Source organism: Tasmannia lanceolata, unplaced genomic scaffold, assembly GCF_043159265.1.
Source record: "Tasmannia lanceolata isolate RefF3 unplaced genomic scaffold, GAP_Taslan_0.1 ptg000008l, whole genome shotgun sequence".
Classification (NCBI taxonomy): domain Eukaryota; kingdom Viridiplantae; phylum Streptophyta; class Magnoliopsida; order Canellales; family Winteraceae; genus Tasmannia; species Tasmannia lanceolata.
In genome coordinates, this window is record NW_027518685.1 from 32,535,101 (window position 1) to 32,560,147 (window position 25,047).

Sequence of the window (25,047 nt, forward strand, 5' to 3'; positions counted from 1 at the left end):
CAATGATAAAGACATAGAGAATGCATGAACTAACTAGCTACACTTATGACATATGCAATATATGGACATATCTTTATACAATATATAAACTTTCCAGTCAATGCCTGATATCTTGAAGGATAATGCAGAGGAGTTGAAATCCTACGAAATAGCTGATGATTAAGGAGGTCTAAAACATACTTGCCTAGATCCTTGATATAAAGGCACTCCACAAGTATTGCTCAACATTTTCAATCTGTCCTGAATTGTCCCCAGTAAATATAATACCATCCACATATACTATTAAAATAGTGGTAGTACATGATGTCTTCCTGATGAAGACTGAATGGTCATAGGTACTTTGTTGAATGCTATACTGAGAAAGGGCAGTACTGAGCCGTTTGAACCATGCCCGTGGTGATTGCTTCAACTTGCAAATAGCCTTCTTGAGTTGACATACCTCCCCGACCCCTCCCAAGGATGCAACCTTTGGGGTAGAAATTTTGGTAGAAATCCCGGTAGTGATGCACTCTATTTGCAACCATTGTGAAGAAATGCATTCTTCACGTCTAACTGATGAAACAGCCAAGAGCATGTGGCAACAATAGAGTGATGAACACGCATTGAGTTTGGCTTAGCAATGAGAGAGTCTTCTAATAGTCAATGCCACTCAACTGTGTAAAGCCTTTAAACAAGTAAAGCTTTACTCATATAAACATCCTTATCTGGTTTGTACTTCACATTGTAAACCCACTTGCATCCAATAATGTGTTTTCCCTTCCCATGTTATCTGTCTCTCAAGTGCTAGCATCTCCTCATGTCACAGTTTCTTTCCACTTTAGATCAGCTAGTGTTGCATTTGCGAGTTTGGAAGATATATAAACTGATTAAATAGACTCAAGATGCGCTTGGAAATGAGACAATGAACTATAGGTAATAAAGTACACTGTACACTATAGGATGACGAGTACAAGTCCTCTTTTATTTCGAAGAGAAATAGGCAAATCATATGATTGTAGCTATTCCCTGGATTGGTATGGTTGCTGGATTCAAAACTTTCTCTTTATGCAGGCTTGTAATATTTTGTCTGGAGGACATTTCTTTCTAAATCAACAATAGCAACATGAAGAGGTATAGACAGCTCATACTTCGGTGCAACCGTATCAAAGATGGAAAAAGATATATTAGATCTTCATAAAAAGTGACATCTTTGGGTACAAATAGTTTTTCGATTGATTGGACAAAAGTATTGGTATCCTTTTGAGTATTGGAATATCCTATACACGTCTTGGATCGAAGATCTAACTTCTTTTTGGACCTAGAACATGAGCAATTTAACATAAGCAAAGATTTTGGGAGGAAGAGAAAATATTAGATTATCTAGAAGATAATTTCCCTCTAGAATAGTAGGTATCCAATTAATCATATAGGATGCAGTTAAAACTACTTCAGCCCAATAGGTTTTTGAACCTTCATCTTGATGAGAAGAGATCGAGCCACTTTCAATTGGTGATAGTTTTTCTTTCAGCCACACCATTGTTGTGGTGTGTAAGAGTAGGACTTTGACTTTTTATTGAAAGCTGAAACCACAACCATTTTTAATTTTTTGAAAATTTTAAATCATATTTTAAATTTATTTAGATATAATATATACCCTTAGACCAGCTCTGAGATTTTCATGGATTTAAAAAAAAAAAAAAATAGTTTGAAAGCTTTTACTTGTTAACAACACAAATGCATTGCCCTCTTTGATTCACTCCTTGCTCCCGGGTTTTTCTTCTCAAGCAAACTCCACAAAATTTTCCAAGGAGCTGATGACCCTCCTTTTATGTTCCAAGAACAAGAAAATACTCAAGAATTTCGTCCACCCTGTAGTGTATATATAGGCTAAGCTTTTTGGGATAAAAAACGTGTGGGATCCTTAGGGTTTCCAAACTTGGGCTATTATTTGGCCCCTATATTAATGTTTATATTTTTAGTACATCTCCTTGTTAGATGACTTCGAGCATCAATCTATATTTTTTTAATTGATACCAATGGGAGATGCTTTCAATCAACTTTTAGTTTGCCATGCCATAATGTTTCTGGTTTACTATGATTTGCTTCGCACCCTGCTACTCATGAAACATATAAGTTCTTCAGAAGGTGTTTTTCTTAAATTCACTTATTCTCCTGCAATTTATTTTAATTTTAAATTGAGGATAAGAGTTCCGCTCCCATTTTAGGTTGTTATGTTAAGCATTCACTACTCCATAAGGTGCCTGTTCAGTCTATCTTTCTCCCCTTGGTTTCAATTGTTGTTGCATTATTTTAAATGACTGAGATAAGAGGATCTATAGTGCATTAATTGCTTTTCCAAACAGGCGGAGAGAGGGACTGCTTCCTACTTAAGTGGATTAAGGGAGAAGCATTTTGGAGAAGTTTTCTTAAATGCTTCTCTGTCTATTGAAGAAGGATTGATGCATATTGCTCGATATGAAGAATCTTTTTTTGTTTTGAAATGTAAAAGCAAAACTAGGCATGTAGAATCTTTTGAACCACCATCAAAGGATATCTGGCTTGTTTTCCGATATGAAGGGCTTTCACTAGCGAATCTGATATATAAAGAAGATGGAGCAAAGTCCACTGGTCAAGAAAAGGATGATGGAGTAAAAGCCTTTCAGATATTGCATCCATCCACATGGTGGCATTGGTTGAGGACAACCGAAGAAGGAAAAAAGGAAATGCGTGACATTATTTGGCAGTTGGTATGTTTGCACTAGCCTTGAGGAATATCCATCATAAATTTCTTCTTTTTAAATTTGTTCAATATTTCTGAAATGGAATGTATATAGTTACTAGACACACAGAAGAAAAATAAAACGTCACATGTTTAATGTTAGCTTGTTTTCTTCTTAAATTTTGGTCGGATGCTTTGGGATTCCAGTAAAATAGTTCTGTGTGGTTGAATGACTGACTTGTTAAAAATGTTTTGATGATAAAAATAAAAACCTGGTCCAATATGCCCTTACAAAAATTGTGCAAATTATTAATTGAAATTTTTATGGTGTGGTCTTATTATTTTCTTTGATGTGTGGACAAGAACACTAGTTTTGTGTGTTGACACGACACTGGGTGTCGAACACGACCCTCAACAACCCCACCTCCCCTAAAAAGAAAAAATATTCTATGAATGGGGACACGACCACATACACACAATTAAATTAAGTGAGAGCGTACAAATTACGAATATATTTAGCTATTCAATAATTATTGAATAAATAAATGTATAAATACCGAGGAATTAACCTTTATAGTATTAGAAATCAAATAAATATCAAATTATCTATGAAGATAAAGTCAATGCTAAATTATCATTCATTGATGAATTGTGTATACGTGTTTGTTTATTGTATTCATAGTTTCTACCAGCTTAAAATTTAAAAGTGAGAAGTGAAAACTACAAAGCCTCTTTCATGCTTCAACCTACCACGAGAGATGCAATGATAAAACAAAAGAGCTCCCAATCACAAAGCCTAACCAATATGAACAACGTCAACATGTCAACAAAACACGGGAGTTAAAAAATTAGCTCAAGCTCCTAATCAATATGAAGCTCCTAATCAATATGAACATTTTTTTTTTTGAATCAATGAAGAACTAACTGAATTTATTAAAGGTTCACATACTAGATCATTGAGAGAACCAAATTTGTATAAAATTGGAGTTTGGAATTGGTATTTTATTTTCAGCCAATTGAGCTAGCTGAGCTCTCAGCGACCAGAATGAGTAGACTTTTCTTATTGTCATTCCAGAGAATAACCATGTACCTGTGGTCTGGGATTTGTCTCCAGGATTTGAGTTGCAAAGAAAATTGCTGCAGAAACCATTCTTTGATGGATCCTCTTTTCCTGTCTCTGGGTCATAATAATAAGCATGACAAACACATAAACTGGCTGTCTTTCGATCAAATGAGTCTCCATATCTTGTTGATGCAACAAAGTAAAAAAAAAAATGTTATGATAATCTTAATGTGATGTATATTGTTTATAGTATGTTGCCGAACATTATTTGGTCTCCCTATCTGCTTGTCGACCAAATTTTTTTTATAAGTGCTTGAAATAAAAGTGTAGAAACAAGTGAACAACCAACGAAAGAAACAGTCTTTGCATGTAAGATTACACTAAAGCAGCGACTTAACTTTCACAAGGCAATACATGTATTTCACAAAAGTAGTGCAGTATCATAGTTAAAATACAGAACTGACAGATTGGACCTATTATAGTAAGGAAAAAGGAAATTAAACTGTATAGTAAAGCAGAAAACAATAAACAATGCAAAATCAAGAAACAAACATCAAATATATTTGTTAGACAGAAAACAACAAATCCACACAGAAGAAGAAGAAAAAAGCAGTCAAGAAAAAAAAAAACTAATAACAACAAGTACACCCAATACTAATAACAACAAGTACACCCAATGTTATGAAAATCGAAATCAAAGTGTAATTCATAATGGTGATCGAATCGTAAAGAGTTTGGAACAAAGAGGTCTTTGGTGATATCGGAAACAGGAAAGCCGCCCAGAGAGGTCGTATTGCTTAGGTGCAAGCAATCTCAATGAGGGAGGTCTCCAAATCTTGCCGTGGAGGAAAGGGTGATGTTGAACTATAAAATTATAAAATAAATTTTAAAATTCATTCGGATATAAAAAAATCATAAGCAAATTATAGAATTATAAAATATCCAGTTATTCCATTTTGATCCAAGTCCATTAATTTAATTAGAAACTACCATGATTAGTTATTCAATGTCATAATAAGAATTATGAACTTTTAACGTACTGATTAATTATTTCCCATCCAAACCCATGCATATTGGATAATAATCTTAAAAATAATAAGTGACACGATCGTATCAATTCTCAAAGTCTCAAACACCAAATGACAAATATTAATTATAAAAAATTGGTAAGCCATCGTTGTTGTCCTCGTTGTAATCGTCTCTCTCCTCTATGTAAGTACTGCCCTCAAGCCATGCACTGTGCTTGACTGGTTCAAACTGTTCGATTCATTCGAACTTGTCCTCCATCTTTATCTTCTTCCTTTGTACGATAGGGTTTTTGAAGGCTTCTTATAATGCAGAAATGAAAATGGGGTCATTCAGAAGAAAATCCTAATTTTCTTTTATACAAAACGTAATTAGGATAAATTATGTAGATCATATAAATATTGCAATTTATGATCAAAGCGTAAGATTCGATTGAAAATTAGAAGATTCATACAAATTATGATTCAATCATGGGATTCAGATTCTAGTCCATAAAATTTGATTTGAATCATAAATCGTAAGATTTTCAAAACAATTGAGTATATCCACATAGATCCAGGTCAAAGAATATTAATGTCAAATATAATGTAATATACTGTAAAAAATGAATTAAAAATAAAAGAAAAATGGGCATATATACCTATATAAACATGGATCAAGCTCTTCTGTTAGCATTGCACATTTCATGTGCCATAAGATCATTTAGATCAAACCAAGTACTCTTTTATATTACTTTCAAGTTCACTTGTCTTGCTTATGAAATCTTCAATTTTAGTTAATGTACTTTTTACTTCTAGCTGATGGCTCTCAAATCATGTCATGATCGCAATATCACCCACAGAGACATAAAACCTGGTGAGGACAACTGCTTCCTTTTAAGTTCAATTTCTTTTTTTATGTACTGTAAGGGATAATATTAGTCATTTCGCTTTGATGTCAATGGTTCGGCTTTGGTTATTCCATGCACTTAAATAAAATTTATTATGTCCGAAGCAGTCTCAAGCCAATGGGTTTTGATGTTGGCCCAATAATGGATAATTCAATTTAATTGGTGCCCAACCCATTCCCATTATTGCTCTTTTTACTCTAGCAGAGAAAAGGCAAATTTTTAGAATATGTTTTATTTGCTTATTTTGAAATCCTAGTTAAGGACCTATAGTGGCTATTAAATTTGAAAGCTTGGGGATTTGGAGACCTTCTAGCATTAAATGATCCCTTGTGGCTCTTCCTTATTATCTCTTTCTTAACAAAACAAGTTGACCAAGAGGAAAAAAACAGATACCTGTAGCTAAAAAGATTGAAGGAAAGAAAGAAACCAAGTGAGAATAAAGATCTCATATTTCGAACTCTAAACCATAGTTGTAAAATTCGGTGGATTGACTTGAAAATTGAACCTAGTCAACCCACTCTTCCTTGTAGGAGCTTAGTTTATTTCATAGCTCATCAACTTTAGTGTTTTTTTTTTTTTCCTCAAAATCATTTAGGAACAATAAAGTTAGTTTGGCTTGCTGGATAAATGTGGGAATTTGTGGCCACTTTCTTTTCTCATTGCATCTCATCAATCAACAGGAGAATAGTTCATATCATATCATTTCAAATGGTCCCCTTTAAAAGAAAACTCATTTTAATAGACATGATGTTTTATTTCATTATTTTGAAATTGTAGTGGACTTAATAAAGTTTATTTAACATGAAAACGCCAATGTTTTGTGAATTTCTAACACTAATGTGAACTCAAAATGGTAATGATCAAATTAGAGATAAAGAAGCCAGAACTTGTCCCAACAATAGTAATCACAATGTTCTCAAGAAAGCAAATAAGAACTTTATCTGAATGAACCCTTCCTGTCCAACAGGCTAGCGACTCCAACTTTGGTGTTTTCTCGTGCAAACATACAGCAGTGGAGGGATTGGAAGCTGCCCGAAAATTGAAGACCCAAAACCATGACTTTCCCGATGCTGACCCTAAATTGGAGGTGTTACAGTACAACCCAAAGGAAACTGAAATGAAAATCTTCAAAAACAGTCCCTTCATTTCCCCTTTTATAACCCTTCGCATAAGTCACTTGGTAATGTTAGTTGCCTAAAATAACCCTTACATAAGCATAAACATAATAAAAGACATTTTAGGCCCCAAAACCCACATTTTAGACTAAAAATCCTCATAAATGCTATAGTAAAAACCTCACAAGGTAAGCAGTTGGAGCTGGAGCTGGAGCTGGAGCTGGAGATGGAAATGATCGGAATGGCCGAATGCCTTTTTCTTGTGCTTGCATCATTCTTCCTCTCTAAAAATGAACTCGCTTCCGTGCGAGTTCGCAGGTTTATAGGTCGGCACATGTCAGCATTTATCTTTCTGATTTCATCTTCATTTAAACACGATTTCTCTGATCAAGTTTGCCATCTTACCTAATGAGATAACTGTAATATGTACCAACCCTAGTCTTGATTTCCCGTACTTGGATCACTTTTTCAATCTTATCTTTTTCTTTATTTGGAATATGTTCATGTAACCATGGTTTTAAATCCCCACGGAAGTCAACATGAAACAGCCGAAATGTTTCCGTTTCCATCCCTCCGAAACGATATTAAAATTGTAATGTATACCAAAACCATAACTGTACGTGCATTAGTTGCATGCTAGATCATTATGTGTTACGTAATTATATTTATATGAATTGCGTGAGAAATGTTCTGTATGAATTATGTATAAATATTTGTTTGAATTTATGAAATGTGGTATATACTGAATTATCAGACATACGCAACAATGCATGTCACTAGGTGTTCGATGTTATCAAATCATTATGGATGATTGTTTTGCTTATGTGATGGTTTCTAAATATATATTTGTGCTTATTTTAGCATTTTTTGTATCTTAAATTTCTATCATTTGCATACGTTTCCGTGATTTTACAGGACTGCCATCTAAATTCCTAACCGAAACCGAAACCGAAACCAAAACCGAAACCGAAATTTAAAAACTTGCATGTAACCTCTCTCCAACATAATCCATTTAAAATCCAATGTCACCATGATATCTATAGAGACCAGCCACATTAAAGATGGGGAGCTGTCATGGTTTTGGGGAATTTCAACTTTATATTTTTTTTCTCCAAACTTATGCAATATCTTGCTTGGGCCTATTATCTTGCTCTTCAATTTGTGATAAGTACCATTGGAGAATCTTTCCTGTCGAAGGAACACCATGGCCCAATCTTGTACATGATACTCCCTGTGTCTTCTGTGAAAAAAAAATATCTTCGTTATTCTGCTAGTTCATTGTAACAACCTTTGACGAACCTGTCTGACTTCTTTAACTGTACTGTTTTTGCAATGTTATCGTCACTAACACACAATTGACTTGATAGTTTTACAAGATCAACAACCTTTGACGAACCTGTCATACTTCTTTAAATATACAATCCCAAAAGGGATCTTTCCTGTAGACCTGTTCATGGAGCTGTTATATGCAAGCTCTGCTCGTGCGGATGTCAAATCCCATTGTGTTGTGTTGTTCTTTGCAAGATCACACAACAAATTTCCCAAACCCCCATTTACTACCGTTTAGCTATCTATTTGGGGGTAATAGGCATTGCTATACTGTAGTTTAGTTGCTAACGACCCGGACAAGGCCATCCAAATATGACTAAGGAATTTCATGTCTTTTGTATAGATGCTGTAGGGATGGTTATTCGGTTATAACCGAACCGAAATAATTTCGGTTACGAAATTTCGGCACCCGAAACCTAACCGAAAAAAATTGGGTTATTCGGTTATAACCGAATAACAGAATTGTGGGAGGAAAAGAGGGAAAAAAGCAAAATCCTGGTTTGGATCGGAGGGCTAGGATCATCCGATCGAAATGATTTTTTGAACACAACCTAATTAAGTTGTGATCAATCAAATGGACGGTTTTGATGATCCTACGGAGTGCACATATAGCACTTGTTTTGGAAAAAATTGGTTTTTTATCATAATTTCGGTTAACATAAATTTTTTTTTTAGATAACCGAAACCGAATAACCGAATTTCCAAAAAAAACTAACCGAAACCGAACCGAAATGGAAAAAAACCTAACTGAACGGTTATTCGGTTATAACCGAATAATGCTCACCCCTATAGATGCCTTTTTATTCTGGCAGTGATTCAGTACTCCAACAAAAGCTTGAAGGTAAGACGAAAATACGAAGAGGAAAAAGAAGATAAATAAGAAGTGAAGGGGCTGGTAATGAATTGAAGAAGAAGAGAAATAAGAAAGGAACAGGAAGGTCGAGTTAGAAAGAATTGGTTAAGGCTGAGTTCCAACATCGCTGCTTCTATCCCCTATTTATATAATATAAGCCACTATAGTTATAAATATGCCATTTGTATACTTCAATATGACGGGCCCCATCATGCATAAACATAAGTACAAACTATCACTTAAGTAAGGAGCCCTATCATGATTTAAGTACTTCCAATTGTTTAAAACCTGGCTGTAAATGTTACTGCATTTGACATTGGCTAGAAATACTTATCAATTGCAGAATTATCTTTGATAGAGAAAATTATCATGATATGCAAACACAAAATACTAACCATCGTGACTAACTTCTTTAACCTCGTTTTCCGTGTCATCTGATTTGTTTGAGGTAAAACTTAAAAGATGAGGGGGAAGGACATGATTTTGAGAGTAATATGGAGTGAATAGTGGAGAAGGTGATGGGATTATTGCTATTGTTTCCTTGTTGTACAAGTTTTACTTTCTATTTTTGATTTGACATGTTCATCTGTCATACGACAGCTTGGTCGACACAATGTTGTCTTCAAATATTTTTTTTCTTTCTTATTTTTCCAAATTCTCCGTGTAAACTTAGGCAACTTGTCGCAATCTAAGAGGGAATCAAGTCAAAATTCTAGTTTTGATAGGGTTCTCATGATCGAAATAAAACACCCTAAAAATTGTTTGTAGTACAAAAAATTAGAAAAAATACAAATTATCAAGACATTAAATTAGCAAAACAAATCCACCCAAGAATTGGCATTATAGATGGAAAAAAACTTTAAAGCATTTCCGGGAGAGATCGGGCAGTATTGTGATTATGTAATTTTTAGGTTCAACATGTTCTCCTGGTTAGGTGTAGGTTATGTTCAATGAAAAAACTTTAAAGCATTGACAAGAGAGATCGACCAGTATTTTTATTATGTAATTTGTAGGTTCAACATGTTCTCCTGGTTAGGGCTTCTAGGTGTAGGTTAGGTTCAATTATGCTAACTTTAAAATATTTCTTTATATTTCCGGTATGGAAGGAAATATGGTGTTATGCTTTCAAGATGGGGACACAGGGCGATGCTTAAGAGGAAAACCAAGAGAAGGGAAACACTACCATATGAAAATGTATGTACCTCTTACTTTTGACTTTCTTCATAATTGTCCTACACAATTGTTCTAATTTTCATTCACTACTTGTCTGTCTGTATCTTTCATTGTATCTTGGATATGTACAGAGAGCCCAATTGTATCTTATTTTAATTTGGAAATATCATTGTAATGAACCACAAAACTAGTCAATAATGGATGTCGTATGAAAGTCAATGATGGTAACTTTCTAATCATATCAATTTTGGATATATAGATTGACTAGTTTAGATTTTTGAAAGGTTTAAAGTGCTTAGTAACATTTCCCAAAATTTGCGCAACTTTTTTTTCTGCACACTTCTCAACCACAAAACTAGTCAATAATGGATGTCTTTGGAAAGTTAATGATGGTAACTTGCCAATCATATCACCTAAAGATAAATAGATTGAGGAGTATGGATTTTTGAATGGTTTAAAAGCACTTACTAACATCTCTTGAACTTTGTGTAACTTTTGATTCATTTTTGCCGCAACCACATTCTCTCACTTATTTTTTATATTACTTTATTAAGAAACCACTTTTACTAATCCTGTGGAGGAGACAAAAACCACCGTAAAAGGGAAACTTTCGCACACTTTTCACTTTATATAAACAATAGATCTACATTATCTATTGCATTGGGAAATACTTGTCTTGCTTGAATGACAGAAACTACCATAAAAGAGAAAACTCCGCACACTTGTCACTTTATATAAACACTTCTCATTTTATCTACAATATTTATTGAATTGGAAAATGTATTGGTATGAATAGGAATGTGAAACAACCAATTACTCCAACATCTTAAGCTGTTGGAGAAGGCATTATTTAGTCTTTTATACTTTAACACTCCCCCTCACGTGTGGCCCGTCTTTCTTTGGGTTGGCCTGCACGTGGTACATGTAGCCCCACTTTTGAGTTGACCATTGCATGTGGGTTTTCAACATCAAGGGGTTTGAACTCAGGACCTCTGCTCTGATACCATGTGAAACAACCACTTGCTCCAACAGCTTAAGCTGTTGGAGAAGGCGTTATTTAATCTTTTATACTTTAACAAGGAAAATATAATGTGTGGTTCTACTTGTATGATCATCATTATGTCATTGCAATTGATAACTGCAATTATAAGGTAATCCAAACCCAATTGGATTTGTTGGAATTTTCCATGATATTTGGAGCTGTTATTGTCTCACGTAGGTATTTATGGAGTAACCAGTTGGTATTGGTGAACATCTTTATTAATTACAAACTCTTAATATGATTGTTAAACTAGTCATCATTGAACTTGACTTCCGAAATTAATTTTAATTTGTTAATTCAACAAGATATTCTAGTGCTATGTCTCCATTATTTTTTGTAATGGAGAAAGTATATGGAAACCAGATTTTTATGAGATATCCATAGCTAATTTGTATTATTCAGGCATATCACATGTATAGAGAAACCGGCTTGGTTGCTGACTTAGTACAAAATAGGAATTGTGCCTGTTCTAGACTTTCTTGTATAGGTTAGGTCCTGCACTTAGGCAAATTAGCACTGGGAGAATAGGTTCTTGTGTGGGCGAGGTTGAGCATTCAGTTAGAGACGGCGATCACTGGTTTGGTTTGCCAGAGGAGAGGGTGTTGCCCGCATAATTGCAATGTCAAAGCAAAGCAAAGCCTTGATCAGGCTTTCCTGAATTTACCATACTATCTGTACCGAACCTTGTTTATGCGAATAAAGAACTGAACTTCAGCTCGAAGAGAAGGAAAACGAAGCAGATTCGGCCTCCTCCTATTCTGGATTCTTTTCCTATGGGCCAAGGTTTTGCTTCGACCATATTGATTTCCTTGTAACCTCTTGATTAATGAAATATCATAATCATCATTGTGGGGATAAACTGACTATGGTGACATTACATGTTGGCAAAACTATCCATTTTGGTAGGATTGGCGCTTTCCATTTTATACTAAATGGATTTTTTTGTTTGATTGATTAGGAGAATTATTGACTTTGGTAGTGCAATTGACGAGTACTCTATCAAGAATCTATATGGATCAAACGAACCCTCTAGGTATGACTCATTATACGATCAAAAATGGATTTTCTGTTAGCTTCATACATATTTATAAATATCACTTCAACTCAAAATGCTTTTGTTTGGTCGAGTTTTAACTAATATGAAGTTCAAATATTCATATGGCGTGATAATGATATATGCATGCTAGATTGTAAACACATAATTTTGACAAGTGTATAACAGTTTTGCTTTGTCTAGAAAATATTTTGTATACTAGACATTTTTTGAAAATTATTTTGTATACTAGACTTGCTTCCCAAATTGTTATCTAATGAAATTTTCTAGTGTGTGTCCTAGTTCTTTTCATGTTATTTTCTAGAAGGCCGCACTTTACTTAGTCTATATTGTTCCTTTGACTCTATATTATTCCTTCTATCATGATTATGTACGTGAATGTAAATGACCAAAATAATTGTCTATTCCATGAACTTTTGTTTGTTTTGATTTTTTTACTCGTGAATAGTACATTTGTTGATGTTGAAGATGCACCTGCTAAAAAGGAACCTTTATCCATGGGTGTAAGATTCATATCATAAGATAAATATCATCCTACATAAGATAAATATCATCCTAATTGTATCTTAATTTTGGAGTTCAAGTCCAAATGGCATAGTGTATATGTTTTTTATCTGTATCTTAAGGTATCATTTGATATGAACTGTGTACCGGTTCTTATGGGAGCATGTGATGGGGATCACCATTCGAGAAAAAAGGAAAAAAATAAGGCTAAATTAGAGGTTAAAAGGGGTCTTTTATTGGGTCGACTAGGGTGCATTGTTTTTTTTTCCTTTAATTTTTGGGGTTATAATTCACAAGTGGGGGTTATATTTTTAATGTAACTGGAAAGCCTCTTTAGCAATTTGAGTTAGCTATCAATTATTAAATTCAAATGAATAGAATAGAGTGTTAGCTGTCCATTTCAATTAGGATGCTTTGAGTATTAGTTGTTAGTTTTAGTTAGGGACTTGGCATTCACCACTCCAACTCCTAATGGGATACATTTAGTTAAGACAAAAAGGGTTGTTTTTCAACCCTGAATTTATCTATGAACCCGGGCCGGCACCTTAAATTTTATTGATATGATAAAAGAGTACAAAGAGGAGGACATGTCACCTTACCTCCATATCCTCAAAACTAATTAAAAAACCTGCCTGCAACAAATGCTTGGAATGCCCAAAGAGTCACAAAAGAACATGAGGATGATATAATACCTTACCTCGGGAAACAAAAAACCAACAAATATACAAAATCTTACTTGCTACGAATGCTAGGGATTCCCAAGAAATCACATCTCACAGTGTCTTTAGCCAATGTAGGAAGATCTCTCCAATGCCAAAAAAACATTATTTTTCTTACACTTAAAAGCATAGTTCGCAAGGTGATCCGCAACCTGGTTACCCTCTCTGAACTGATGTGTCATTTTAGGCTTTCAAATCAAGGATAAGAGAGTGAAGCTCCTGCCAATAGGATTTAATCGACCAAGGAGGATCCTTGTTAGAAACGATCATGTCAATTAAGACCTTGGTATCTGATTCCATCCAAACTTTCAAGAATCCAAATGCTTTACAATATCTAAGGCCATCAAGAATGCTTCTAACTTGTGTCTGGATATAGCACTTATAGATCACCGAGATGTACAATATCTCAAATGGCCTTAACAAACTCCCTAACAGACGTGCTGGAAGATATGTTCTGTCAAGCATATTGATACGTGTATGATGATAGAGGGACCATGTCAGTAAAGCATCTCACATCTCCTATATAAAACAAACCTTTAAACCCCTTTTCAAGGTAGGTAAATCTTACTGTAAGAAAATTTCCTAAATCTTACATAAGAATAAAGTTCTAAAAGCAGAAATCTATCCCCCAAAGCATGGACAACAACTTCTTAAATATATATTCTCTGATAAGTATAGAGAACTGTAACCTGTCCAACAAAGCCAAAATTTTAAAATGACCATACTGACCATATATTCTCCACAAACTTACCTAAATATATGAGACATATCCTACGCACACAGCACCTGCTTAGTTCAAATTATCTAGAAATGAAATGACTCACTGACATTATCAAACACTTCATATACATGTTTTGACTTTTGACACCAACTCATGTATTTGTAGACAATACCACCTTATATCTCAGGGTACCTTAATTAGTGGGTTTGGTTACCTCATTCCTCAATATAATGAACTTGGAACTGACTTGGCTAGGCCAAGCATGTTCTACAGAGGATGATCCATCATTCGTGATTTCTTGATGGTTACTCAGCCTTTTGTCAGCCTGCAGGTTTTAATTAGTGGGTTTGGAAGATAATGAATCTGTTTAGGTTTTTCATGGTTTCAGTAACTTAGATAGCCAGACAATCAAAGTTTAAAAACTAATAGGTGAAGGAAAATTGTAATGGAACTGGATTTTAAGGTTTTGTCTTGAAAGAGCCATTTGTTCCTATAATGGTTGAGGCTCTTTAATTGATATCAGTTAAAGATCTTACTATCTATAAATAATTTAGAACAAATTCATGGCGCTTACTTTGTTTAATCATTTCATACGTGTCCTCTGTGGTTTTCAAATACAGCTTTGACACTTGATATATTTTTTCGATGTGTCCTCTGTGGTTTTCAAATACAACTTTGACACTAGATATTATGTTTTCTATCTCATCTTTTTTTTTTTTTCAAGATATGGACAGACTTTGGAGTATACACCCCCAGAAGGCCTTCTGAATGCCAGCTGGTTTCAGGGGACAACCGCTGTAAAGTATGTTTCTTCATCTCAGTAGCGTAATTCAACAAATTTGTGAAATCAATTTTGATGATATTAACTAGAACACATTTATCAACAACCATTATGTATTCTTTGACAGGTATGACATGTGGAGTGTCGGTGTTGTGATGTTAGAATTGATCTTAGGATCACCAAAGGTTTTTCAGATTAGAGCCCGAACACATCCTCTTATGGGTCTATATCTTGAGGGTTGGAACGAAGGCATAAAGGAGCTAGCATATAGGTAATACTTTTAACTCCAAGAAAATCGTTCATGAAAACATCTACTATTTAGGAGTTATATAAGGCCTTATGAAGAAGATTTTTCAATTACTTCAACTGAATTTCTATTTATGCATATGATGAATTCCTCCTTTGTTTAGAAAGTCATTTTTTTGGTTGAGTAAAGTGAGAAGCATTAAAATCTACAAGAAAGAAAAAGAAAGGCTACATATCTTCCGCTGTGTTTGATGTTTGAAAGCGCAAAACGATCAATACCTAGCTATCCCTATAGTCTGCCATGAAAACAGTGTCCCTGTGAGATGTAAGTGTCCCTATAGTCTGCCATGAAAACAGTGTCCCTGTGAGCATGCGAGTTAGAGAGGATGTGAAATTCGTGGAAAAAAATTCAAATATGTTCACCGTATATTGGTGAAGAAATTAAGACCATAAGAGAATATAATAAAGACTGTACCCTTTTATTAAGTGTCATTTTTCATGCTGCCACATGTCCATAAGTGAGGATGGATTCTTTTAGTTTATGTGAAAAATCTAATAAAGCTACCAAATTTGATTGGTGCAATTGCACTGAACAGAAAAGCATGCATAGTATCTTTGCCAGGACTCATCCACATAACACTTTTCCCAACTAGCTGCCTGTGACTGAAAATAGGTTCCCCTAAGTCCAGCAACGAACATCTCTTTGGGCCGCTTAAGGTTACCAACTTCATCTCACCATGCTTAATGATAGCTATGGTCTACTAGCTGTGTTTTGGTGTGCACTCAAACTTCCACGATGCTTACATGATGGGGGACCATTCTTGACAGCTTTAGTTTTTTTAACCTGAAATTTATATAGAAACCCTGGCCGACACATTAAATTTTATTGATGTGATAGAAGTACACAAAAAAGGGGGGTGGAGTGCATACCACGTTACCTCCAGATCCATAAAACTAATACAAAAAAACTTACATGCTACAAATACTTGGAATGCCCAAGGAGTCCCAAAGGTACATGATGGAGACATACTACCTAACTTCAAGAAACAGAAGCCAACAAATACACAAAAATCTAGCCAATGTAGGAAGATCTCTCCAGTGGCAAAAAAACATTATTTTCCGTATACGAGCACAGTCAAGGTGATCCGCAACCTGATTACCCTCTCTGAACTATGTGTCATTTTAGGCGTCAAATCAAGGATAAGAGAGTGATGCTCATGCCAATAGTATTTAATCGACCAAGGAGGATCCTTGTTAGAAACAATCATGTCAATTAAGGCCATCAAGAATGTTTCTAGCTTCTGCCTGGACATTGTTTCCCACACCATAAAAATGAGAGAACGCAATGATAATCCTGCCAGCATGAATTCTAATGATCTGACCACCCCCAGATAAGCCGAGATTGTCCTTTGACTCCCCATCAATATTCAATCTTAGCCCACCTAGCTTGGGCCTTTCCCAGCACACATGAATAACTGTTTCAAATGGCTTTCTTAAATAAAATGTTGATGAAATGTCATTTATAATTTCATGTGTTATGGTGCCAGAATAAGAGCATTTATGGAAATGTGCATTTTGATCCCTGGGAGTTTACTAAAGGATCATCAGAATAGCAGGATCCATGTAAGTTTATTCTCCTTTTTTCTGGTTTAATTTCTTTACTGGAATGTATTTGCTATTTTCCCTAAAGTGGTGGGGAACTTAATTCTGAATTCCGAGTTCTTTGGTGTTCTTTTGAGCACTATCTTATTGGATCTTTGAGATTATAAATTTATACCAATTCAACAGAAAACTGGTAATTAGTATGAGGCATTAAAGTTGGAGTTAACAATGTTTAGCCTCATCTTCCCGTGATCTAGTTCTTCCATCCATGATGTTTTATTTATGGGCCAATCCTATAACTTCCTTTTGTTAGTAGCCAAAAACCACTGGGCGTTATTGGTTATCGGGTTATTTTCTAAATGTTGAACTTCACCATTTTAATCTGTCATGACACAAGATACAGGATGATTACCGTGTATGATAAAATATTTGTCATACGTTAAGGCCTCCCGTGGATCTATCACTGATTACATCTACAGGCTTTGTAAAGTTCTGTAGTTACTGTTTTTTAGTCTTATCTTGCCTGCCGATGTTGTATTTCCTATCCATTTGTTGCCCAAATAGTATAGGTTACATCTAAATTAAATTTCAAGTTCCTTGAACTCATGTCACTCTCTTTTTGATATACAAAATATAATGCATACACATTGATGATAAATTACTTCTTTGAATCAAGGGAAAATGCTCTGAAGAGTTTTTCTCAAATCATGTGAAGAGTAGAGATCCTCTCAAACTGGGGTTAGTTTATAATTTACTCGCTAACCGTTTGTTATTATACACATCTTTCATTACATATCGAGTTACTTTGATATTCCGTGTATTTGTGTCACTAGCTTAATTCATGTTTTTTGTCAATAATTTTCAGGTTTCCGAATGTCTGGGCCATGCGATTAGTGCGCCAACTGTTAGTGTGGCATCCTGTAAGTATTAAGAAAGTTGCTACTCAGACATTAATGAAATATATTTGAGTGCTTTCTCATGCCTTCATTTTCAGGTCTTGGTTGACATCATAGAGATAAAATGAAAAGCTACCTGCAATTAGTTCAACTGTTAGTAAAATCTGTAACTTTATAATGGATAATGTAATTAATTGTTTTTAGGGGTTCTTGGGGAAACTGTGAAGAAATTGCAAAAAGATTGTGGCGCCATCCATGATACTTTCATATATCCAAATGAATCATTCTGAATAGCTTTAATTTAATCAATGTTTCTGTTTTATATTGACCATTGTTTGATTCGAATATTCTTGTCAGTGTCACAAATTTCCTTTTTCTTGGACTTGGTCAAACATTGAAATTTCATGTTTTAATAGCTTAGATGATGTTTCTCGAGGAGTTGAGATGTGATGTATCACTATCAGACAACTATTTTTTGCTTACCAAACAAGCTGTATTAGCAACTCTGAATTGCTACAACCATCCTAGTGCTAACATTTTTATGCCCTTCAGACATGAAATATTTGCATCACAGAGATTTTTTCCTGTTTTTTTGGTTGGAAAGCTTGGGTTTGGTAGGACCCCTAACGAGTTCGAATTTTATGGAGGCTGAAAGCCCAACCAAATGACTAGGACTTTTATAAACTACTAAGTAGTAGCGAAGGCATGTACTATGCACCTAAGCAAGAAAAGGATACCGGAGAAGAAAATCCGACTCTTTTGTATGCTCACTTCAAGGCCATAAATTTTTTTTAAATCTTAAAAAAAAGTCACAAATTTCTGGAGGGAAATCTGTCGGTGTGGAGAAATAGCTCTCTGATTTTGTCATTGGGCTTCTCTTTCAGCAAGGAAAAATATCTCCGTGATAATATTTTTTATGAAAATTGACATATTATATTATAGATCAAATATAAGTTACAAAAGGAGGGGACAAGTGGTCTCCCTTTACATACATAAGAAGCAACTAGGATACTATTTCCAGGGTCAAAGCAGAAGATCATGACACTATTGTACCCATCTCCCGGACAAAAACCACTCCCCATAGCATCGACTACTCATTTCCAAAAGAAATCTAAACTTTCTAGAATCTGAACCAACCAAAAAGTGCTAAAAATTGTCCTTAATAGGCACATTTCCTAAGCTCCCGAAGGAGACACTCAATATCATTTTCCAAATAGTCCTCATCCAAGGATAAAACATCACCGTTTTCCAGCTTCTTATCTCCAGCCACCCGCTTCCTTCCTAGCGACGCTTCCAGCTTCTTAACCCCTGCCTCCTTCGCTTTCTTCCATCGGAGGAACCTTTCTCTCCTCTCATCTTCCAAAAACTTGATAAAAAAGGGGTGCTTATGTAGGGGCGAATGGGTTTCCTTCACATTATGTAAACCTGTTATTTCGAAGAAAGTTGCCGGTCTCTCAATGGCCGCCTGCTTAAAAAATTTCCATTGCCTCTTCAGGAAGTGATAAATCCCTTCTCTTGGGGTTGGAAGGGACTCATATGCTAACTTTTTATCATAAACCAAGGCCCTCACAGTCGAAAAAGCCTCCTCAATCTCGACAACCTCCAAGGGTCACTTTCTTGATTGAAAAGAGGACGAAGAGGAGGGAAAATCGGATGAACCCCAAACCTGGTTTTCCATTTTGATTATAAGATTTTCGTTGTATATTACTCTTTAAGATCAAATAGAGGGCGGTTCCCAACCGCTCCATTCTACCTCCTTCAAGTTATGAATTTATCCCCACTACACTTGACCACCATCCAATCCCAAGGGAGCGAGTGTCCTTTACACTTCTCGATCCTGAAAACATTAATTCCTTTGAGGGAATGCAGATTAATATAACCGCCAAAACCCAAAACTCTAAGACTTTTTAGCTTCCTACTCAAGGGAACAACTATTCGTACCGTCTCTGAATCAAAGAGATCTTTTCATCCTTCTATTATATCCAAAATACACCAATACACGTCTTTTTTATGACGACCACAAGGGAAGCCTCCAGCAATACCAGAAACAACAGATCATGTCAGAAAATAGGCAAACCAGAAAAACCTAACCTTAGACCGAACATGCCATGTTCAGAGATAGAGCAAGGGAAGCTTTTAGAGATCCGTATACTATTTCCTGGGTCTTGATCAAGCCTGACCTTAGATAATTCTTTACTCAAGCCTTCATTCCAATATATGCCAACGCCATGATTTAGGGAGATGGGGCCCAGATGTCCTTTCTGGATAGCCTTGGGAAGGGAGCCTTGAAATCTTCCACCACTTTCCCCTGAAAATTTGAAATTTGAAACTTGATGGTGGGGCCCCCGTGAGACATCTAAACACCTGTTATGGTTCTCAAGGGGATCGCTGGCGGCCTATTCACTGGGGGGATATCCGATAACGGGGAGGGCTCGCTCAGGCTAGCCGAAGGTTCTGTGGAATCCTAAATTGAGACTCCAACTGTGTAGCAATGATCGAAGACCCGAAGCTTCACCAAGGGGGGAGTCAGCTTCCACCTGGTGGCCTTGATTTTGGTTGATACAAAACTCATACACTGATTATGAGTTCCTTCCATTTTCACTTCCATTACCTGCCCAAAGAGATTTCCCAAAGCTTCAACCGTCGATGTAGCCCATACATGTAATGGAATGCCAAAAAATTAACCCATACAGTCTCAATCCCCTAAATATAATCTGGGGACCAGTGGGAAAGAGAGGATAAACAGTCACCCCAAACCTCGGCCCCTAAGTTCAAACCCTTGAGGCCACCTCCCTCGAGTAAAAAATAAAGAGGATTTCATCCTTAGAAAGCAAGCATGGACAAGGGAGGGTGGGGGTATTCCAGGAGCTTTTGGCCCATACCCAAAGGTCTTGAAGGGATCTAGAGAGATCCTTCCTTCTACCCACTAAGCATGCCTCAAGGGAGTTCATTCTCGTTTTCACCTCCTTTCCAGAAATAGAAAGGGACAATGACCCATCTTCTTCCAAAAAGGGAGAGATTACTCCGGAATCAGGCCAAGAGTTAGTATCCTGAGGAGCCACATCTCTAACCTCTGAGATGGTGGGGGGAGGTGCAAAAAATGGGACTTGCTCCTCTCTACCCAGATGACACCAGCGACATCTGATCTGTCGATTAAAATTAGCATAATTACAGGAAGGGCATAACCAATCCCCAAACCTCCACCTCTGATCACTTTTGCCTTTTCCAGTCTGGGTCTCATCCACTGGGCGGTATACTGCGGATGGTGATGCCTTTTTCTTCTGATAACACCATGGACACCTACCCCTCCATTTAAAATTGTAATAAGCACAGAATGAGCAGAACCAGTCCCCATGGCGCTGGTTTCATAATTCATAATACAGAATAGTTTGTTGAGAGTCAATCTGGCGAAGAACTTTTAAGCTCTTGAAGTATCCATATGGAGATCAATTCACAAGGATAGAGAATGTGCATTATATATGCATTGAGCACTTCATACAGTCTAGCTGTCACCAACTCCTTGAACTTTCATGAACTTGAGGAGACCATAGCATTTCATACTGTCAGAATATCTCTTTCTCAATGGGTTGTATCTCAAATTTTTTTCTAGTGAGCCTGCTAATAAGGTGTTGGAGAGATCTTTCATGGGATTCCAGGGTACTAATGGGTGACTGGATCCTTCGATTTCACTTTTCAATTGTTACACCTAGCTCTTGGTGATAGTCGATAGTGAAGGGTTCAGAGGGTTGCCTATCAGGGGTTTCATTGGGACAGCAATCACCATTTAATATTGGATATTTTTTAGAAGCTCTAAAATGCATAGCTGTTTCATCCGTGTGTTCATTTAACTCGCTTCTCAGGGGTTCACCCTGGAGTGGCAAGGAAACCAATGCCTGAATTTCTCTCTGCTATCAATCCATTGACTCGAGCTCTTAAATTTGAACAAATTCTAATGACAAGCTTAGAACAAATTCTAATTTGAACACGATATTAGACCTCTAATTTCCAATGGTCATTTCATTGGCAAGTTCTTTCAACTTATGCAACTTGTTTTTTAATTCAAGAACTCTTTGTGCTTCAATTATTATTATTATTATTTTTGAATGGTGTTTGTGCTTCAATTCAGCAACTGTTTGTGCATTTATGTAACTTTGTAATCCTATGAGAAATGCTTTTATGTGCAGGAGGATCGTTTAAGTGTTGATGAAGCGCTCCAGCATCCTTATTTTCTACCACATCCCCAAACATGAAGCTCTCCAGCATCACTTAATTAGCAAGGTCTGCCATCATTATCTATGTCGTATTACCGTGTTTTTTTGTTTGTTAATCATTTTCCTCCCGTGTTTTCTTTTTAGCAATAGTTATCATCTGTTTGTTATTGTTATTTGTCTCTTTCTTCTAAAAAGGAGATTTTATATGATAAGTGGGAGTGCATTTTTTGTGGAAATACACACCCAGAAAAAGTATAGTAGGGCTTGCACCTATTTAGATGATCTAAATCATTTATTTGTTGGTCTCCATCGTAGGTACACTGTGCCCCAAAAACATTCTCTATGGGATGATCCTAAGCCTCTGATATATTTGGTGTATGACAAATTCTGAGATTTCACTAATTCTTGGGTTTTACAAAGAGAATTGTTAGATGTATGTGTGTGTTTTGTACATGCCTAAGGGCGTAGTGGTCATTTGTATGTTCTCTCTTTTATATAAATATATAAGTGAGGGGAGCACACCTAAACTCACCAATTTCCTTTATTCTTCTTCTCTCAACATGGTATTCTCTCAACATGGTATTAGAGCCCTAAGGTTTTGATTCCCTAGGGACACCATTGCCACCCTTCTTATTCTTCTTCCTTCTACTCCTGCTCCCCAAAACCCTAACCCAATCGCACCCCACCTTCCTCGCACCTCCCCTCTAACCCAACCCGAAAACAACCCCCCTTCCTTTCTCTATAACCTTCGACCCTCTCTCGCCCCACCCGACAACAACCCCCACCCTCCCTCGTCTTCCACCCTCTCTCGCACAGCCCGACGGTAACCCCCACCCCTTCCTCGTTTCTTCCCCTCGCTGGAAATCCCTCTCTGCTCCCTCGCCTCCCTTCCCATCCAACCCCAAACCCGACCCTCTAGACCCCTCCTTCCTCTCACCCCATCTCCAACCGACCCCCTTGCCACCGTCTACCCTCACCGGCACCCTCTCTCCTCACCGGAACCCAAAACCCTAACTCCACCCGACGCCTCAACCCGACGCCTACCTCCTCCACCTTCCACTCCCCAACCATACCCTAATCTCTCCCAATAATCCTCTAATCTAACTACCTTCATACCCTTTACACTTCTCCCTCATCGCCACCTTGCCTCCCTCCACCCTAAACTCCATTATTTAAATAACGCTAAACCCTCTTCTCCTACTCTCTCCCCTTTTTCCCTAATGGCCTAAACCTTTTTTCCCCCACCATCCTTTCTGTGGCTCCGACTCCTTTGTCATTCGTTTTCTCTCTTTATGTCCTAGAGGCCTTATCATGCCTTCTTATTATCTCAATTTACATCGGAGCCGCAGTCTCCTCTATCGGCTCATCTAGTGGTCCTTCTTTCTTTCATGACTTGCCGTTGTTGTTGTTGAGCGTATTATTCTCTCTCTCTCTCTCTCTCTCTCTCTCTCTCCATGGATTCTCCTCATGGAAGATTCCTCTCTCCGGCAGGCTTCTGAGGTCATGTCCCTTCTTCAGCTCAGCTTTATTGTGACAATAAGTATGCAATTCATATAGCTACTAATCTAGTATTCCATGAGAGAACCAAGCACATAGAGGTTGGTTGTCATTTCATTCGCCAGAGTAAAACATAGAGGCGAGATTCATGTTTCCTTCACTCGATCTGTGGACCAGTTCAAGGTTATCTAGAACGCGGTTCGTTCCAGTGTGCGGTACGGGAACGGGAACGGGTACGGGTACGATGGTAGCTCGGTACGGGGTATGATGAGGGTAGGCTAAGTTGGCTCGCTATAGGGGGTGGCGGGTTAGCTTGGGAGCGCTAATTTGGGTCGCTCTGGTGCTCTCTCTCTCTCTTTCTCTTTATTTTAATGTTAGGCCTAGAGATGCTAAAACATTGTTAGGCCTTTTCTTAAATATGATGGTCAAGCATATCAATTGGTGGCTGCTGCCATTTTTTGGGAAAGGTAATCAAATTTGGCAGCTATTTAAAAAAGAGATTAAAACTTGTGGTGCCAATATCGGTTTTTGGGAAAGGCAATAACATTTGACAATTGTTTAAAAAAGAAGTTAAAACTTGTAGTGCCAATATTGTTGTTGGATTTTTGTTTGGGGTTTTTAAGTGGCAGCTTACCTTCCATGGTTTCCATTTTCCCTCCTCTCTCATGCCATTTACAAACCCCCCCCCCCCTTCTCTCTCTCTCTCTCTCTCTCTCTCTCTGCAAAAGCAAGGAAAAAGGGTGAGGTTTTATAATTTTGTACATGGATTGTATTTCGATTTGTGATCTTCAATAGAAATTTTTATCGGAACATCTGTTTTAGGTTAATCTCTTTACCTCTTCTCAGATTCTTCTCTTTTTCGGCCTCCAATGAGGTATGATTAAATTAAAGCTGGAAATGAGAGGTTTTTTTTTTATCTTTTCCCTTCTTCCCTCTCTCTATGCATCTCTCCCTTCCCTGCTGGTCGCCCAGGTTGCCATTTTTGGTGATTCGGGTCGAAAACGACCCATGTTTGGGGTCGACGACCTTGGATCACGGGTAGGAGGGTGGGAGGGAGACCCAGTAACATTGGACCAGCTAGCTGACATCATCACTAAGCCCAAACTAAATGACATTTGTAACATGCTTGGAATGTATAATATCTACATTCCAGCTTGAGGGGGAGTGTTAGATGTATGTGTGTGTTACAAGCCTCAGGGCATAGTGGTCATTTGTATGTTCTCTCTTTTATATAAATACATAAGTGAGGGGAGCACACTTAAACTCACCAATTTCCTTTATTCTTTTTCTCTCTCAACAAAAATCAATCGATGCTTTTATCGAGCACTTACATGATAACCATAGCAATAAATCAAGACAACTATGGAAAGAGATAACAATAGAATATTCTAATCTAACCTAATTACTAACTGGGTTACCTCATTTAGCCCACTTGCCTAATCACCACCAAGTTGATCCAACGGTGAATCTCAACGTAATCCAACGGTGAGATCCCCCATATTCTAACATGGCCCCTCAAACGTATGTGGATTGAAAAATCGACATACGTTTGATTACAATAGAATTTTCCCAATACAATAGAATTCCCAAATTACAAATGTAATCAAAATCCACCAAATTCAATGCAC

The 25,047-nt window shown here is 36.8% G+C and overlaps 1 protein-coding gene across 1 annotated transcript in view; it reads left to right on the forward strand.

Annotated features, from left to right (window-relative positions):
* LOC143882885 (uncharacterized) overlaps positions 1–25,047 on the forward strand; it is a 62,736-nt gene that overhangs the window by 34,757 nt on the left and 2,932 nt on the right. The window contains exons 14-23 of the mRNA XM_077386273.1: positions 2,343–2,726; positions 5,585–5,642; positions 10,080–10,167; positions 12,147–12,221; positions 14,911–14,988; positions 15,095–15,238; positions 16,761–16,836; positions 17,492–17,553; positions 17,681–17,735; positions 21,896–21,989. Of these exons, the coding sequence (XP_077242388.1) occupies positions 2,343–2,726; positions 5,585–5,642; positions 10,080–10,167; positions 12,147–12,221; positions 14,911–14,988; positions 15,095–15,238; positions 16,761–16,836; positions 17,492–17,553; positions 17,681–17,735; positions 21,896–21,961 (1,086 nt within the window). The 3' untranslated portion in view covers positions 21,962–21,989. The remainder of the gene's footprint in view (positions 1–2,342; positions 2,727–5,584; positions 5,643–10,079; positions 10,168–12,146; positions 12,222–14,910; positions 14,989–15,094; positions 15,239–16,760; positions 16,837–17,491; positions 17,554–17,680; positions 17,736–21,895; positions 21,990–25,047) is intronic.